At 48.0% G+C, this 17,340-nt stretch overlaps 1 protein-coding gene across 1 annotated transcript in view; it reads right to left on the reverse strand.

Annotated features, from left to right (window-relative positions):
* The window catches only part of EHMT1 (euchromatic histone lysine methyltransferase 1), a 74,999-nt gene that overhangs the window by 49,154 nt on the left and 8,505 nt on the right, over positions 1-17,340 (reverse strand). Inside the window, exons 2-4 of the mRNA XM_058818116.1 lie at positions 16,099-16,186; positions 4,317-4,864; positions 1,267-1,308 (exon numbers count right to left, since the gene is read on the reverse strand). Of these exons, the coding sequence (XP_058674099.1) occupies positions 1,267-1,308; positions 4,317-4,864; positions 16,099-16,186 (678 nt within the window). The remainder of the gene's footprint in view (positions 1-1,266; positions 1,309-4,316; positions 4,865-16,098; positions 16,187-17,340) is intronic.

Genomic DNA, 17,340 nt, shown 5'->3' on the forward strand with positions numbered 1-17,340 from the left:
ACAGGAGCCAGGGCACGGCTGGGGCTGGGCCAGGGCAGCTCAGGCTGGAGCTCAGGGCAAGGCTCTGCCCCCAGAGGGTGCTGGCACTGCCCAGGCTGCCCAGGGAATGGGCACGGCCCCGAGGCTGCCAGAGCTCCAGGAGCCTTTGGGCAGCGCTGCCAGGGGTGCCCAGGGTGGGGCTGCTGAGGGGGCTGGGCAGGGACAGGGGCTGGGCTGGGGGATCCCTTCAGTCCCTCCCAGCTCAGGACATTCTGTGATTCCACGATATTTATCTCTGCCCAACCTCACACACACCAATTTCACTCTGTCAGTCCCATGGAGCACACCTGGACACCTCTCTGGAGCAGGATGGACCTTCTGAGTCCTCCCCAAGGACACAATATCCCCATTATCACCACCCCCATCAGGCCCTGCCCTTTTGCTTTATGTTTCCTGCACACGGGAGGGTCAGAGCCTGCTGAGCAATCCCAGACCCCTGCAATCCCCTGGCTGTCACCTGCCTGCCCCAAGAGATGGCCACAGGGTGTTCTCCAGGCCAGAGGCTCCTGCAGCACAGCAGCACCACAAAGGAGGCAGTTTAAAAGCTCTGGGATCAGGTATTTAATGGCAATGCTACTGAAGGGAATAGTTTGATGAACATTGGTGGAAAGACCTACATTGGTAGAAAGACCTACATGAGCAAAGCATCTCCTGCTCCAAGCTCTTCCTCCCTGCCCACATGGTCTCCCCCAGTTAAACTGGCACCTGGCATTTTGGGGACACACTGTGAATCAGGCCAAAACACCCATTTAAAGGATTTTTGCACTGTTTCCTGACCCAGTCCTCTGCACAGCATAAAAAATACCACCAGAGACACACACCCCAAACTCCAGCCCTGTGGTCACCACGGAAAGGAAACACAACTTGGGATTCCCAGTTCATCCATCTGCTCCTCCTGTCTCCAAGGTAACTCTGGGATGCCCTCACCACCTTTTCCATCCTTTACCCCTCATGTTTTACTGAAGTTCAGCTCAGCAGCTGGTTCCCAAGCAGGAGGAGCCTTCTCCCAGCACAGCACACACACACAGACACACACTTGCCTTTCAGTCTGCTGCCTGGCCCTGCAAACTTTTGGGTTCTTAACAGGGCTGTAAAATGGATTAGCAGTGAAAGATTCTTCCAAAAGGGCAGTGCTTGTGTTACTGCTCTGTTCAGAAGGGGAGCAGAAATGATGCTCTCTGCTCAAAAACCACCTTAACATGCAACAACATCAATTAAAATTGTCACCTGTTTCAGATTCAGCTTCGATCCCAATTCAGGAAGCAACTCCTAAACAGAGAAAAAGCTGGTTAAATTGGTGAGAAAATTCTCTCCTTCCTTTCAGAGACCAATTCACATGTGCAGGAAAAGGTTACCAAGGTCCCCTGACACCTATTGGATTACACAAAACAATTTCTTGGCCCCAGTGGGTTTCTGCAGGAGCCAGGGGGAACAAATGTTCACACTTTGCAGGCAGCAAAACACCTTCCTCCCCTCCTCCTCCTCCTCCCAGGCAGAACAGTTGTGCAAGAACAGTTTCACCAAGAAAACAGCAATGCCCTAAAAAATACTAACCAAGCAAACTACTGTGGTCTGTAATAGCAGTTCCTGGGTGATTTCCACAATTTATTTCCCAGGATACAGCACCTGATTTCACAGAGGTTTTTTAAGGGGAGAAGGTGTGAAGGTTGGTACAGGAAAAGCTCCTGAGCTGAGGAGCCTCCTCTAAGCAGCTCAACAAAGAAATAATTGGGACAGGAAAATGACAGCTTAGCAAGGACTCTGCTGCTCCAAAGAAAATAGCATGTAAATTCCAGAGACAATAGGGAAAAATGAGGTAGTAATTATCAGGAAGGCTGAACACACAGATGTTTCATTGTCTTGCAGAACTGAGATCAGATCTTGGGTTCCCATTCAGCTGCAGAGGCTTGAGCAGAGAACATGGGAACAGCCTCTTCTCACCACCTTCCTGGGAATGCTGCTTCTCTCCCTATTTTAAGCCCAAGGCAAATGCCCAGAGGAGCTGAGGACAGGCTATGCACTTTCCAGAGCAGCCCAACAAGTGCAGGCTTTGGTTTTTTGAAGCTGCTTTTGTTGTGTGAGCAAAGGACCAGCAGCTCCATCCCAGTGAGCTGTCCCAGCACTCCCAGAGCTCCCAAACACCCCATGCCACCTCCCAGAGACAAACCTTGAAGCCCAAGGGGTTAAACAGAAATATTCTTCTGATATATCATAAAATATGAATGAGGGAAACACTCTCTCCCAACCCAGCAGTCACCTTTAGGAGGGAATTGCCTCTTTCAATTGCTCAGCCCCAGGGGATCCCTCTCTGCTAAATCCCACCAGGGTCTGGGGGTTTGCCTGGCCTAATTCCAGTGCACAACTGGGGGCTGGAGGCTGCAAAGCCTTCCCTGGGTAGGAGAAACCCAGATGGGAGCTGGATGGCAGCTGGGCTTCCCTGTGCAAGCCAGAAACACAGGCAGGGTGAGAGCAGAGAACTCAACCACAGCCAGGGCCAGGCAGAGGGGAATGAGGGCTCAGGGGGGCAGGCAGCTGTGGCTCCTGCCCCTCTCCTGAGCCTGGTGCCCACAGGTTTGGGATCCTGCTGTGCCCTTTGGACTCCCAGCTGCTCCCAGAGGCACAGGTGGTGCCACAGCAACGGCACCTTCCCCCATCTGGGGCTGGCCAGGTGCCACCCTCTCTTTTCCCTTTTTCCTCTCTCTTTCCCTGCTCCAGACCACAGGGACTCCCAGCTCTGAGCCTTTCACACCTCACACTGCTGTGCTGAGATGAGGGGACATCTGAGGGCCCTGTGGATCTGCTGGATCACAGCACCAATGCATTGCACCGACTTGACAAGGCTGCAGCAGCTTCCATGCATTTCTGGGAAGGATCCCATGGCTCACCCTTCCCTTGACTCCCATGGCTCACCCTTCCCAGTCTCCCTCAGACACAGCACAATGAGAGGATCCAGCTCACTGTAGTCATACAAAGCATCACAGAGATGAAAATTGCTTACAGTGGAGCTCTGCCTGTTGCAGGATCTATTCCCTACCTCTGGCAAAGAACCAAGAAAATAACCAAATTTGTCAATAACCACGACAAAGAGAGGCCCGTTTCTGTCCTCCCCACTATGACATGAATGCACCAAATGACATTTCCTTATGCCTCCAAAAAAAAAAAAATTAAAAAAAGCAGGGCTCTGCTTTATTAAGTGATGGTAAATCCACCCTAAGGATCCTGGAGAGAACATTTCCCAATGACATGGAGAGAAAGCATCATCTCCTTTAGCCCTATAATGATTCCTACAGCAAAGCAATCAAGGGCCTCACAGCTCAGCTCCTTGACAGCTTCTGAGCTTGGGAGGAGCCTCAAGCTTACATGCTAGGCTTAATTTCCTTTGGGTTGACCTCAGAGAAAATCTAATTTGTTTCACAAGCAGCTCTGGATATCAGCAGAGGCTGATGAGCAATAGAGCCGTGAGAGAAAGGCCATTTAGTGTCTCACACAGATGTGTTGGAGGAGGCAATTGATCAATTATATATTTAGAAATGCATTGGGGATGGGAACTGGTGTTGCCATGTGACCAACTACTTCAACATTTCTGTCTGGTGGAAGAGAAAAAATTAAAATAAAAATAAGTAACTAACTAACTAACTAACTATAGATATAGATATAGATATGAATATAGATTAACTAAATATAGATATAGATATTTTTATATAGATATAGATATCTATATAAAAATATAGATAAATATCAATATAATTATAGATTTATGTATAGAAATATATAAATAAGTATAATATATTTATTTATATACATATAAAATTGTGTATATTATGAAATTATACATTAATTATAATATTATATTTTAAATAAAGGATAATATAAAATATATAAATTAAAAATATAATATAGATAAGAAACATATATAGATATATATTTATATATCTATATAAAATACAGATAAACTATCTTTATAAAAATTAAAATAAGATAAAAATTAAATTTAAATTAAAAATTAAAATAAAATAAAAATTAAATAAAAGTAAAATAAAAATAAAATAAAAGTAAAATAAAAATAAAATAAAAATAAAATAAAAATTAAATAAAATAAAAATAAAAATAAAAATAAAAATAAACAAAAAACAATAAAACCACCAATTCACTCAGCAGGCAAGCTCTGAACACCACGTGTTGCCATGCAGCCAGGCACCCCCCAGACCCCCAGAGAAAGCCAAGAGCAAGCCCAGCAGCAGCAGCAGCAGCAGCTCTGTGCTGGGCAGGTACATTACCAGGCTGGGGGTGGGTTTAGGCATTGTCTTCCGTGCTCTGTGCACCTTGACTTCAGCATTAGCAGCAGGGCCTTTTTTAGCATCCGTGTCCTTGCTGCCCTCCCCGAGCTTGCTTGGCATCGTGGCTTGGAGCTGGGCAAAGGACCCCACAGTCCTGCCTTTGCCTGCTCCTCCAGGCAGGGTTTTTGCAGCATGGCCGGTGAGAGAAGCAAAGCTGGTAGTCCTTAGAGGCTGCTCCTGTGCCATCTGCTTGGTTAGGATATATCCATTGCTCCCTGTGACAGAAGTCTGTGTGAAGTCATTTGCTTTCAGATGGTTTTGCTTCCCAGGCTCGCTGTCCGAAATGCCATTTTCTGCTATCCTATTTAATTTAGTAGAAGAGTCCTGCTGGCTCACTTTCGTGTTGTCCTGAGTGTTTTTCGCTGGGTTTGGGTGGCCCCCACCCTCGCTGTGCTCACAGGAACCGTTGGTTTCACCATCCACTGCCATTTTTGGTTCCCCCACTTGCTTTTCTGTAGCGCTTTCATCTGCAGCCATGGCATTAAACCCTGCAGGGAGAGGGAGGAAGAGAGGAGAAAAGGGTCACAAGTGGGTTGAAACCCCAAGGCTGAAACTCCCATGCTGAACTCCAAGCACAGCTACTCACAGTGGAAGAGCCACCATGCCTGATGTAAATCACAGAATCTCAGAATATTTAGGGTTGGGAAAGATCTCCAAGATATCCAACCATGGATCAACCACCACCACATCAACTAAAGCACAGTTTTAGTTGTCAGGCTGTTCCCTCACCCACCTGCCCAGCCCTCCTCGCTCCTCACACGGTGACATTTGGGGTGGTGGCCCAGGTGACAGCAGTCACTCCCACCTGCCTGAGCTGCAGATGTGGCCATTTATTCCCAACAATGGATTTTTCAAGGTAAATATTATCTCTGGCTTTTCCAATAACTGCATTTATTGCACCATATGTCAACACCTCACCTGGCAAACAAAACTCTGCCCCATCTTGCATCCGGATCTCTGGCAAAGCCCTTCCCAAAGCCAGTCTGACACAGAAAAGCTTTGCTGGGCTGTCCCAGGCAGCTTTTATGGCTCTCACACAGCCCAGCAGCCAAATGTCATCCCCACATGAAAACCCCATCAGGGCTCTGCTGCTACAGGAACATCCCAAGGAAAAACTCCTGGCTATCCCAGCTCTCCTGGGAATGTTCTTCAGTGGAAATTGGCTCTTTCAGCACAACAAAGCACAACAGGTCCAGGATTCATGGTGGCGTTTCAGAGGGAAGAGCAGGAGTAAACACAGGAGTGAAGCGTGATAAATGCATTTTTAGACTGAAATCATTCTATGATTCAAATGCAGCAAGTTTTTTGCAGCCTGACAAAGCTCACACACAACAATGCCCACATAAAACAAACATTTCCAACATTTCCCTGCTGTCCATCAATGACTTTATCCCACCAAAGAATTCAAATCCAAGCTGAAAAATCCAATTAGGAATGTCACATACTTGCAGTAAAAGTTTCTGACATGACAACCCAGCAGCTCCCCAGGCACCCAGGAGTGATAACAATTCCCTGGCATGCTCAGAGCAATGATTACATCAACCTGCTGTTAGGGATTCCTTGGCTTGTTTTCCTTCCAGAGAGCAGACAGTTATGAAAAGCAACACAAGAAGTACAGGGAGAGCTCTGTCAGAGCAGGGGGGATTGGTTCAAACCAGCTTCCATCAAAGCAATTTTCACCTATAGGATCCAGAGAGCCTGGAGTCACACTGGAGGAACAGCCAGACCACTGGGTACCAGCTCCTCATTTCACACTGCCCTCAGAGCACAAACAGGCAAGGAGAACATTCTGAACAACATTCTGAATCCCAAAACCAAGGCTGGAAAAACTGCCAAGACCATGGGGTCCAACCTGTGACCGATCCCCACCTCGTCATCCAGCCCAGAGCCCTGAGTGCCACCTCCAGGTGCTTGTTGGACACCTCCAGGGATGGGGACTCCAAACTTCCCTGAGCAGCCCCTTCCAATGAAGAAATTCCACCCTGAGCCTGCCCTGGCCCACCCTGAGGCCATTCCCTCTGCTCCTGTCCCTGTTCCCTGGAGCACAGCCCGACCCCCGGCTGTCCCCTCCTGTCAGGAGCTGTGCAGAGCCACAAGGGCCCCCTGAGCCTCCTTTGCTCCAGGCTGAGCCCCTGCCCAGCTCCCTCAGCTGCCTCACAAATGTCACTTCTGACCTGGCAAGAACCTGGTGCCAGGCTAACTCATGAAGGACCACCAGGACCCTGGGGTGACAAGTCCAGTGTGCCTGGAGCAGCTCCCTGCAAAGGGCAGCAGGGAGGAGACCCAGCACCACCCAGCTGCTCACCAGAACAGCTCTTCCCAAAACCCACCCAAATTCTCTTTCTCTTTTCATTGGGAAGATAAAAATCTCCCCCTTTTCCTACCCTTTGTTAATGCATTTGTTTAGTCCATCTTAATAATGGAATCACAGACTGCCCTGAGCAGGAAGGGAGCACCAGGATCATCAATCCAGGTGCTGTCCCTACACAGACCCCCCAGCAGCCCCACCCTGGGCATCCCTGGCAGCTCCTGGAGCTCTGGCAGCCTCGGGGCCGTGCCCATTCCCTGGGCAGTGCCAGCACCCTCTGGGGGCAGAACCTTTCCTGATATTTGCTATCTCCTTCCCACTGTGTTGACCTGAAAGATTTGGGTACAGGTCCTGCCCAAACAGCACTGGCAGCTCTAGATTCTAAAAGTGATGCATTCCAATATCTCAAACAACATCATTATTCCCTAAACTTTCTGGGTTTTGGTGCCCATCTGAGATTTAAAGACATTTCCAGCAAACTGAAAGCCTTCCTAGGCCTGGTCAGTACATGTGAATCATCCAATCCAACCCCTGGCTGGACACCTGGTCAGTGCTGAACCCACACCAGGCTCTCAAAGGCCTCCTGGAGCATCTCACCCCTCCAGCCTCAGCCTGCCCATCAGTTAAGAGGGGGACAGCCCCTCTGATGCTCCTGATTTCCAGCTGAAAGCCACAGATGTTGGGCACAAAGCATCTTTGCAGATGTATCTGGAAGGCTCTCCAAACCCTGAGTGGTCTCTGTGGCCATTTTTCCTGCTGAGGAAAAACTGCACTAAGAGATCCATTCCCCTCATTCCAGGAAACCCAGCCTGGGATTGCCTCCCACGTGGGCTCTGCTGGCTCACAGCCTCCAGAGAGAGCCCCAGAACACCCAAAAATTGCTCCCCAGTCCAGAGAGAGGCCCAGAACATCCAAAAATTGCTCCCCAGTCCAGAGAGAGGCCTAGAACATCCAAAAATTGCTCCCCAGTCCAGAGAGAGCCCCAGAACATCCAAAAATTGTTCCCCAGGGCTCTCTGGAGCACACAGAGACACAAACCTCACCTGCAGGAGCAGTGACTGAGGGTTCTCCAGGCAGGATTTGAATTTATCACCTCCACCTGCTCCCTCTCACAGCACCCAGACCTCCCTGAGCACAGAAAGAGGCACAAGGGTTTGTTTTTGATAGCAAAAACTCTGGGAGAAGATAAAGTGCTCCTTTTTTTTTCTGTTTTATTTAACTATTTGAAAAGCTGTGGGCAGAGGGAGCCACAACTATGCCTTTATTCTTTCAATTTTTGTTTCTCTTTCTGCATTCAGGGTCTTTAAAAGGCCATTTAAGCAATTATTGCAGCAAAGTCAGTGCCAGGAAAAAAAATGCAAAGCAACAAAAAATAATCTCTGTAACCACAGCTGGAGGTTTCTAGAGCCCAGCTTTAGGCACCTGGCTGAATGAAGCCTTCAAGATTTGTTGATTTAAACACTGTGCTCTCCCACCAGAGCAGTCAAACAACTTCAGTGGCTGCCTATGAGATAAACTGAGTAAGCAGAGAGCAAGAATTGCTCTACCTGCCATGAAAGCAACCAAAACAATGTGAATTAGAGCACTGCCCTAGGGAAAAAGTAACTGCATTACTCCAGAAAGCATCACAGGCTTTATGAAAAATCCATGAGGCTGAAATTAAAATCACACACACACACTTATTTCCCTTATTGTGAAATGCAATCTGATTGACTGTGGAAGTGGCACCAGCCTTCCAAACCTGTGTGAGCAGCGGTCTGAAAAAACAGAGAAATGGAACTTCACAGCAGAGACTGAGAGAAACCACAATTCCCTGAGACACTGCAAGCAGGATCCTCACTTTCTATGGGGTAAAACCCCTCCATTCTCCCATTCCCACTTCTGGCAGCACCAAAACAAACCCATGAGCAGTTGGGAATGGCATTGTTCCCTATACATTGAGCTCTGGGCTCCTGCAAGCAGCACCAGCCCAACATCCCCACCTCAAACCCAAACTGAAGATTTGCCCTTGGAGCATTAGTTCATATCAAGAGCAGCCTCACAATTTGTGTGGCTGGGTTTTCCCAACCAGGACACCTGATGTGGTGACAGGAAAACAGGAATGGCCATCCCAGGCTCACCAAGGGCACCTGCACAGCACAACTCAAAATATTTCACAGCTTTGCTGAACTCTGCCACAGCCAGGAATGGGCACACAAACCAGAGCCAGCAGGATCCTCCCAGTGACAATCATGAATCAAACAGGAGCTCTTCCACAGCTCCAGACACCTGAAGAAACACTTCTTCCTGACGTGACCTTTTCATCCCTCCTTTTTCATTCCCCAAAAAAAGCTTCACTGAAAACCTGCTAAAATCCTCATTTCAAACGCACCTCGTGGCAGCGAGTTCTCCCCTTGAAAATGCTGCTCAGCAGCTTTTCTGCTCCTGTGCTGCAAGTGCAAGGGAATTATAAACCCAAAGTTTTTATCTCTCTAAAACTTGGTGACTTTACAGCATTCATCCCTTCTAAGTAGGCCAAAATTAGGTTTTCTCTACATTCAGTTTTCTCTCCAACTCACAGCTATTTAATCCACAGCCATCCTTTCTTTAATTAAAAAGAAATAAAAGGTAGGAATTTCTACCCTGCATCCATGAAGTGTAACCTTATTAATTAGAAACATTCCAGTTTTTTCAAAGCTTTTTTAGGCATCCCTCATGCCAGATGCAGCAGGAAAAGCATCTCCCATGGACCCCACTACTGCCTGAATGCCCATCTGAGCTTGGATTCATTTAAAACAAAGGTAATTTAAAACCCAAGAGATTTACTGGTGATTTTGAAGTTGATACCAAGTAAATACATATTATTTAGGGGCTGGGTACATTTTAGTAACACAAGGAATTTAAGACTCAGAAGTTGGGCTATTCCACTGTCCCTGTGACTCCACGTGGCAAAGAACACCCAATAAAATAAATTTAAATCCCTGCTCTGAATGAACAACTCCCTGAGAGCACTGCAGAGCTCCCTGCCCTCCCCAGGCTCAGGCAGAAGGGTCAGGCTCAAGTTTTCATTTCAGAACATCACAGTTGTCCAAAATGGAATTAAAGTTCCCCCAAAGAAAACAGACTCTGGTGAAAATAGGGGAAAACAGACCCTGATGAACAAAGAAAACAGACTCTGACGAAAATAGGAGAGAAGCTAAGGCAGGGTGAGACCACCTCATCTAATTTTAGGTGTCTAAAAGGCATCTCAGACTCTGGGGGCCCCTAAGCCACTGCTGCAACCAACAGAGAGAACCCACAAAAAGGCAACACAAAACCCACAAAAGCAGCACAGGCTGACTTTAAAAAGTGATCTTTGGACAAACTCACCCCAGCCTGGACCATGTCTGACCTGCCTGCTACCATGTCTAAGCAGAAATGAGCTGGATTAATTCAGAATTAGAATGATAACTTCAAAAAAAATCCCAAAATTAGGCAAAATTAAAGCCACCTCTGCTCTCCCAGCCCAGACATTGGTTCCTCTTTGCCTGCTGGAGTTTCCAGCCCTTTCAGCAGAGCCAGACCTGGCTCCAGTCCTGCCCTGGAGCTTGCCAGAGCTGGGTCCAGCCTGCCAAAGCTTATCAGTGGGCAGAGGCTGTCTAACAGATGTGTTACTGTCCCCAGCAGCCACCCTGGGCACAGCCTGAGGGGACACAAAACTTCTGTGGGGACCCACAGGAACTTCCCATCTGAGGGAGGCCAGCTATCAACTCAAAACTCAGTATTACCTGGACAATACTCTGAAAAAAATAAAGGTTTTAATGTATTTTTAAAGTTTGGAGTCCAGTGCTTGGTGAAACAAAATAAGAAAAATATGCAATGAGCCCTTGTACTCCAGGCGAAAGTGCAGCCACCAGGTCTGAGGGAAAAAGAGAGTGAAAAAGAAAATAAATAGAAATAAATATATATTCTATATATATGATATAATAAATATAATATAATAAGTATAAAATAATAAAAATATAATATAATATAATATAATATAATATAATATAATATAATATAATATAAATAATACTTTGTATCTATTATATAATATATACTATATAATACATTATATATTATATATTATATATTATATATTATATATTTATATAATATCTTTATATATATATATTATATTCTATATTATATTTTTATATAATGTAAAATATATTCTATATTCTGCGACAAATGCACTACTATCCTATCTGGAATTTTTACACATTTTTCTGAGCATCTTGGTGCTGAGAAATCTCTGCCTGTGGGATTTTCCATGCATTTCCAGAGCCCTCAGCACAGCCAAGAGGCTTCAGCTGCTGCAAGAGAAATGTTTAATCAAAGACAGGGCTTAAATGAACTTTGCTTAAATGAACCAAGCAAAGACAGAGCTTAAAGGGAAAGCTCAGGATTTGGAAGTGCAGACCAAGAAGTGCACACAGCTGGATTTATACACACTCACATCTCACAGATGTTCTACCTTAACCATCCTTAAAACACCACAGATCCCACAGCCTTTGATTCAATACCCAACTGTCCTGCTGGATAAAAGTGAGAAAAGCACCTGCTTTTAATCTTTGTGTTACAACACTTCCCTCCCCTCTTCCTCCTCCAACAAAAAGGAAAACTGCCAAGCAGAGAAGAGCCCAAGCATGAAGATGTTGGGGCTGAAACCACACAGATGAGGGAGAGGGGGCAGCTGGAGACCCTCAATCCATTGGGATGAAAGCAGCCCCTCCATCAATGGAGGCTGGAAGCCACCTGAGCAACCTGACCCAGTGATGGCATCTCTGGCCATGGCACTGGGTTGGAACTGGATCATCTTTAAGGTCCCTTCCAACCCAAACCAGTCTGGGATTCTGGGACTGAAGCCAAAAAGCAGAACATTTTGAAGCCAAGAAATGCAAACAAATGTGTTTTCAGGTAAAAGTTCCTCTCTGGGGTGAGTTATTGATGGTCTCTTCTTGCCCTCAAGCCCTTGTGAAGATGGATTGGTGTCCAGGTATTTCCAGACTCAGATGTCCCTCCTCTCTGGAGCACTGTGACCCTGCACACCAAGATGCAACACAGGAAAAGCAAACCAGAAAAGAGGAGGAATCAACTTCTGCTGGGAGTGCTGAGCACGGAGGTTCCACAGGTTGGGTTGCTGGGATTGGCCAGTGGGCTGGGGATGCTGCTGGGGACCCAGAATCACAGGGACCTCTGGAGAGCACCCAGTCAAAGTCCCTGCCAAGGCAGGGCCACCTGGAACAGGTGACACAGGAACATGTCCAGGTGGGTTTGGAATGTCTCCAGAGAGGGAGACTCCACACCCTCCCTGGGCACCTGATCCAGAGCTCTTTTCCCCTTCCTCATGTTGAGGTGGAACTCCTTGTGATTTAGTTTATGGCCACTGCTCCCTGTCCTGTCACTGGCACCACTGAACAGAGTCTGGCACCATCCTCTGACACCCCCTGGGGATGTTTATGTGCACTCATCAGATCCCTCTGAGACCACCCTGCTCCAGACTAACCAGACCCAGCTCCTGCAGTCTCTCCTCACATGAGAGGTGCTCCAGACCCCTCATCACCTTTGGAGCCTCCCCAGCAGCTCCTTGTCCTTCAGACCAGAATTTAACCCAAAAGTCTATTTGTGGCTGAGTAGAAGGGAAGGATCAACCCCCCTGACCTGCTGGCCACACCAAAACACCCTCCAGCCCTCCCTTGGCCCCCAGGGCACAGTTTGACCATTAACAGTTTAACTGGCTCAACAGTTCAACGACTCAGAGCAGACTGACAGCCTCAGGAAACTCCTCCATCCCTCTGCCATGGTTTGGGGTCACAGCCCAGCTCCTGCTCCAGGGCTGCCCCGGGCACAGCAAGGGTCCCAAGCCCAGGGAGTGCCTGGTGCACAGCTGGGTGAACATGTAAAATCCTGCAGCATCACTTTGCTCTGCCTGGCCTCCTGCTGGCAGCCTCAGCAGGGATCCCAGTGCCAAGGACCTGAGGAGAGCAGATTCGTCCTGCCCTCCTTTCAAGCTGCCATCCTTGCACCTGGGAATGCAAAGGCTGTAGCTGCTCAATGGAAACAGCACTTCCTGTGCTCACAGCAGCTTCCTACCTGCCATAAGAGGAAAAAAAGGGAAAAAAAGGCCCCTCCAGGAGTTTAAAGCCCTGACAGTCTCTCAAAGCAGGCTGAAGTTTATCTGAGAGCAGCACTGTCTCACCCAGCACTGTGGCTCTTGTAAAGCAGCTGCCTTGGGTGAGGGCTCAGAAACACAGGAGCAAATGGAGAATTTCCTTCCCAACACCCATTCCTGCTCCTTTGTGCTGCTGCTTTCCTGGAACTTTCCACCCCTGGGCTTGGGCAATCAGCAAAGGAGTGGTTTGCCTTGAAAGGTCAAGGGAGACGCAGAGCTGGGAGTGAAGCACACGAGGAGCTGAATTCACTTGCAATCCCTGCAAAGAAACCACTTTTTAATAGTTTCTCTCTGAGTCAGACTAAAGACAATATGGCCTAATAAAAGCTTTTTTCCACTCATCTCCCATGTCCCTGCCACCTTCCCCACCCTGTCAAAGGGAAGTATGGACCTAAGTTTACACCCACATGTGAAACTGAACTGGAACATTTCCCATGGACCACAGAGCAGCCTCATCCACAGCTTTTTTCTATCTGTGTTGAGCAATTTTACACAGACAGGGACACTGAGCCTAGTGAACAACTTCCACAGGCTGGCACTCACCCCAAGAACTGGAAATGAAAGTGCTGGAATGTGCAAAGAGCTTGTTCCTACAAATACATGCTCCATTTAGAGCTCAATTCTTTCTCTCTATCAGGATGAAGGCAGAAGAGGAGAGCCCAGGTGGGAACCACAGGGGATTTCTGCAGCATCTCCCTGCTGAGGAACAGAGAACAGAACACCACAACTGCCCCCACAAGGGCCTCCCACCCACTAACAACCCATGAGATGTCCCAAATGAAGGCTGAGGACCACCAGGAAAGGTCCACTGCCTCAAAGCAGCACATCAATGAAAGCCAGGATGGATGGGAGCACCTTGGAGCACCCTGGTCCATGGCAGGGGGTGGAATGAGATGAGCTTTGAGGTCTGTTCCAGCCCACACCAGTCTGTGATTCTGTGCTTATCAACTCAGCTCAGCTACTGCCCCACCAGAGCAAGACCCTTCCCTGCAAGAGATTTTCATGGAGATCTCCACCAGGATGATGTTCTCCACTGCAGCTGACAGGCCTTGCTTGGGGTCAGAGCCCTGAAATCAGCCCAGGCCTCAAGCTACCTGAATTTCCTGTCTTGTGCTGGACTCAGGCAAAACTCAAGTTTGTGCAGAGGTGGAACTGGTGCAAGGCCATTCAGAGGAGGTGGAACTGGTGCAAGGCCATTCAGAGGCAGCAGTGGAGCGATGGGATGTGCAAACACAATTCCAGCAGGTACCTGACCTGCCCTCAGCATCAGCACCTTTCTGAGGCACGAGGGAGTGAAAAGAGGGGGAAACAGAGCAACTCACAGTGAGCTTTAGTCAGCCTTTGGATCTGCAGCTTCAAGTTTTGGAAGTTTGGATGCCAGGTTAATGTTGTTGGGTTACCTGGCAGGGGTTTTTCCCAAAGAGAACAGGATCCAGAGCAGCTTCAGTCACACACTGCAGGCCATGGCTCCCACCAAACACACCCTCAGCAGCCAAACCAAGCCAGTCTGTGCCACTGACAAAGATATTCAGCATCATCATCCTCCTCACTAAAGGGAAATGACTGTTCAAGACAGCCTGAAGAGAGGAAGCTCAGACTTCAGGGTGCTTTTCCAGTCCACACATCCCAGCTGATTCCCCAAGGCAGGAAACTGTGCTCAAAGGAACTATTCCTGCAAGCCTGCTGGAATGATTTCATGTTCATGCAACAGTCAAAAATGTGCATTCTGTGCCAGCACTAAACACTGTTATTAACAGGCTTTTGGGCTGTGAACCAAGGTTCTGGTGGTGATGATGCTCCCAGGATCCCAGCTGGGGAGCCAGGGGCAGCAGGGACACTGTCCCAGCACAGCAGCACACACACCACGGGCTGTGACACTCCTGGTGTGCCTGGGGAGGCAAGGACACTGCAGAACATTCCAGAAGAACTGAGATTCACGTTTAGGAGCCTCCTCTCCCTGGGAATAGAGACTGGAGTGGTTGGAATTTCTCTGTCCCTGCACAGGGAGGGCTCTCAGCTTCCTTCTGACACAGCATTTGCTCCAAGTCAAAGCCAGTCAAGAGGCACAAAAATGTCTCTTCCCATCCTCCTTTTGGATTTTTTACCTCCACAGATTCTTGACACCTTAACATCAACCAAAAGCTACACAAAAAACATTTATAATCCTGAGCTAAGAAAGGCAAGGGATCAAAGTGAGTTTGCCCAAAGCAGCACAACCTCCCATTAGCACCTCCTGACACCTCAGACTTTGTCTCTGCTCTGCTCTGCCCAGATCAGAGGTCCCTGTGCCACCACTGCTGGCAGCAGGACTCCTGTGCTCCCAGTTAATATCCAAGCACCTCACACAGAATTCAGTATTTCTGCCTGTTCTGAGCTTTACTTCCTAACTAGAGCAACTTGACAAAACATTATGCTGGACAGAAAAGAAAGAAAAAAGCAATGCTGTACTCACACACAACTGAATTAAGTCCAAAATTTTGCTTCTAGATAAGAGTAGGGATTTGGATGGGGCCAGTTCAGTGCTTTTATAATGCTCTATTATGGAAAGGAGAACAAAAATACACCAAATCCCTGAAGAGCTATGAGAAGTAACTAGTCCAGGAATAATAAAAAATGGAAAGAAAGGAGGGAGTTGGGGGAAAGATAAAGGGTGGTGGGTTTTTTTTTCCCTAATCCCACTGACACATTTATTAAGCCCTTAGATTTGTGTGCATGTAAGTCACAGACAACCCTGCAGGAAAAGACTTTGTCAATTGAACCTGTGCTGCATCCTGCACAGTAAGAGCTGCAGAACCCCCACAGGAGCCACGAGGTGTGGGGTGTCTGAGCCCTGCAGCCACCCTGCAGCCATTGGAGCTGCTCTGCAGCAACAGAGAAACCCAGAGCAAAACAGAAAGCCAACATTCCTAGAGGGAGGAAAAGGTCATGGTGGGGAGGGATCAGAGTTCAGCTCAAACCAGTCACACACAGGAAGTTCAAAGTAACTCCTGTGCACTTCACACCAATGCAGAAGTGAAAATTAGATCTCCTTCTTCAGGGGAGCAGTGAGGGATGGACAGAAAAGCAAATCTGCATGTCCAGTGGAAGAGCCCTGCTGAGAACAAGCACGGGAGAAGGGAGCCTGTGTTTGTGGGAGCACAGCTGAGCTGCTGGGGGCACTGAGCACATCCCCAAGCCCCAGTTGTGTCCCCATCAGTGCCCACCTCACCAGCCAGCTCTGACCCTCAGCCAGTGCTCACCTTCCTCTTTGTTGTTGGTGATGTCTTTCAGCAGCTCAGTCTTCATGCAGCCGTCTTTCCTTGGCTCTCCCTTACTCAGCACTGCTCGCTGTGGTGGGGGAGAAGAAAAAACAGAAACATCAGGGTTGAGCTCAGTGCTCAGACACACGGTGCATTCAAAAGAAGAGACAGCCATGGACACATCCTGTTTACAGCACAGCCAAACCTCCCTCTGCAAAATAAAGGCTGCCAGGAAGCTGCCACCAAGGCACAGGTCACAGATAAAACACGGCAGGGCTGGCCCAGGCTGACACCCCCAGGAGCACGGGGGCTCCAGGCTGTGCCCAGGGCTGGCACCTCCCAGCTCAGGCTTGAATGCAGCCAGACAGATTTTCCCAGTGCTACGTGCCTGGGAACCCAGCTGAGTCCATCTGCATGAAAGGCATCTCGAGGAGGTGACTCTGACTCCCCCAAAGCTTTCAGATCTATCAGACTTCTCACTACGACCTCATTTATCAACAGTTCCAGTCCATGTGCTTTTGGTGGCTTGGTTGGGTTTTTTTGCAGCTCATTCAAATGAACATCCAAAATTGCAAACCATCACTCAGCTACAGCTACCTCCTCATTCATAACATCCATGTTTATTAAAGTTAATGAGCTCTATTTTTAATTCTATAGAAAGCAATTTCTCTTTTTCCTCCTCTTTAAAAAAAAATGTAAAAAGGGAACACCTGCTCATCTCCTCTGCCTTTCACACGCCTGGCACCACGTTGTTAGCTCAGGTTTGCAGCCTTCAGACCTTCCCATTCTCTACTTTGAAGCAGCAAGACCGAACCAAAAAAACAAAACCAAAAAAAAAACCCTAAAAAAAACAAAACCAAAAAAACAAAACCAAAAACCTACTACCAAAATAAACCAGAAGGAAGATGGTATTTAAAAAAAATGAACTAGAAGGTGTCTTTGCCCCAGCTGTGTTTCAGGAGAGGGCTGGGAGTGCCCTGCAGAGCTGGGGGTCGGAGCCGGATTCAGCGCGCGCTGCACGAGAATAAGCCCAGGTCAAGCCAACTGTTGTAGGCCAGCACGGGGAGCAGATGGTGCCAGCAGCCATGCAAATCACAGGGTTTAAAGCTCACTGGGTGATAAAGAAAGAAAAACAACCTGCCCACCTCCCTTAGAGCAAGTGAGGGGGATGAGACACGCTTGGAGGCCGGTGTGCAGCTCCCAGCCCTCCCAGCAGCTCTCCCATACTGGGTGGGACTGTCC

The sequence above is a fragment of the Ammospiza caudacuta genome, chromosome 21 (genome assembly GCF_027887145.1).
Source record: "Ammospiza caudacuta isolate bAmmCau1 chromosome 21, bAmmCau1.pri, whole genome shotgun sequence".
NCBI classification, from domain to species: Eukaryota; Metazoa; Chordata; class Aves; order Passeriformes; family Passerellidae; genus Ammospiza; species Ammospiza caudacuta.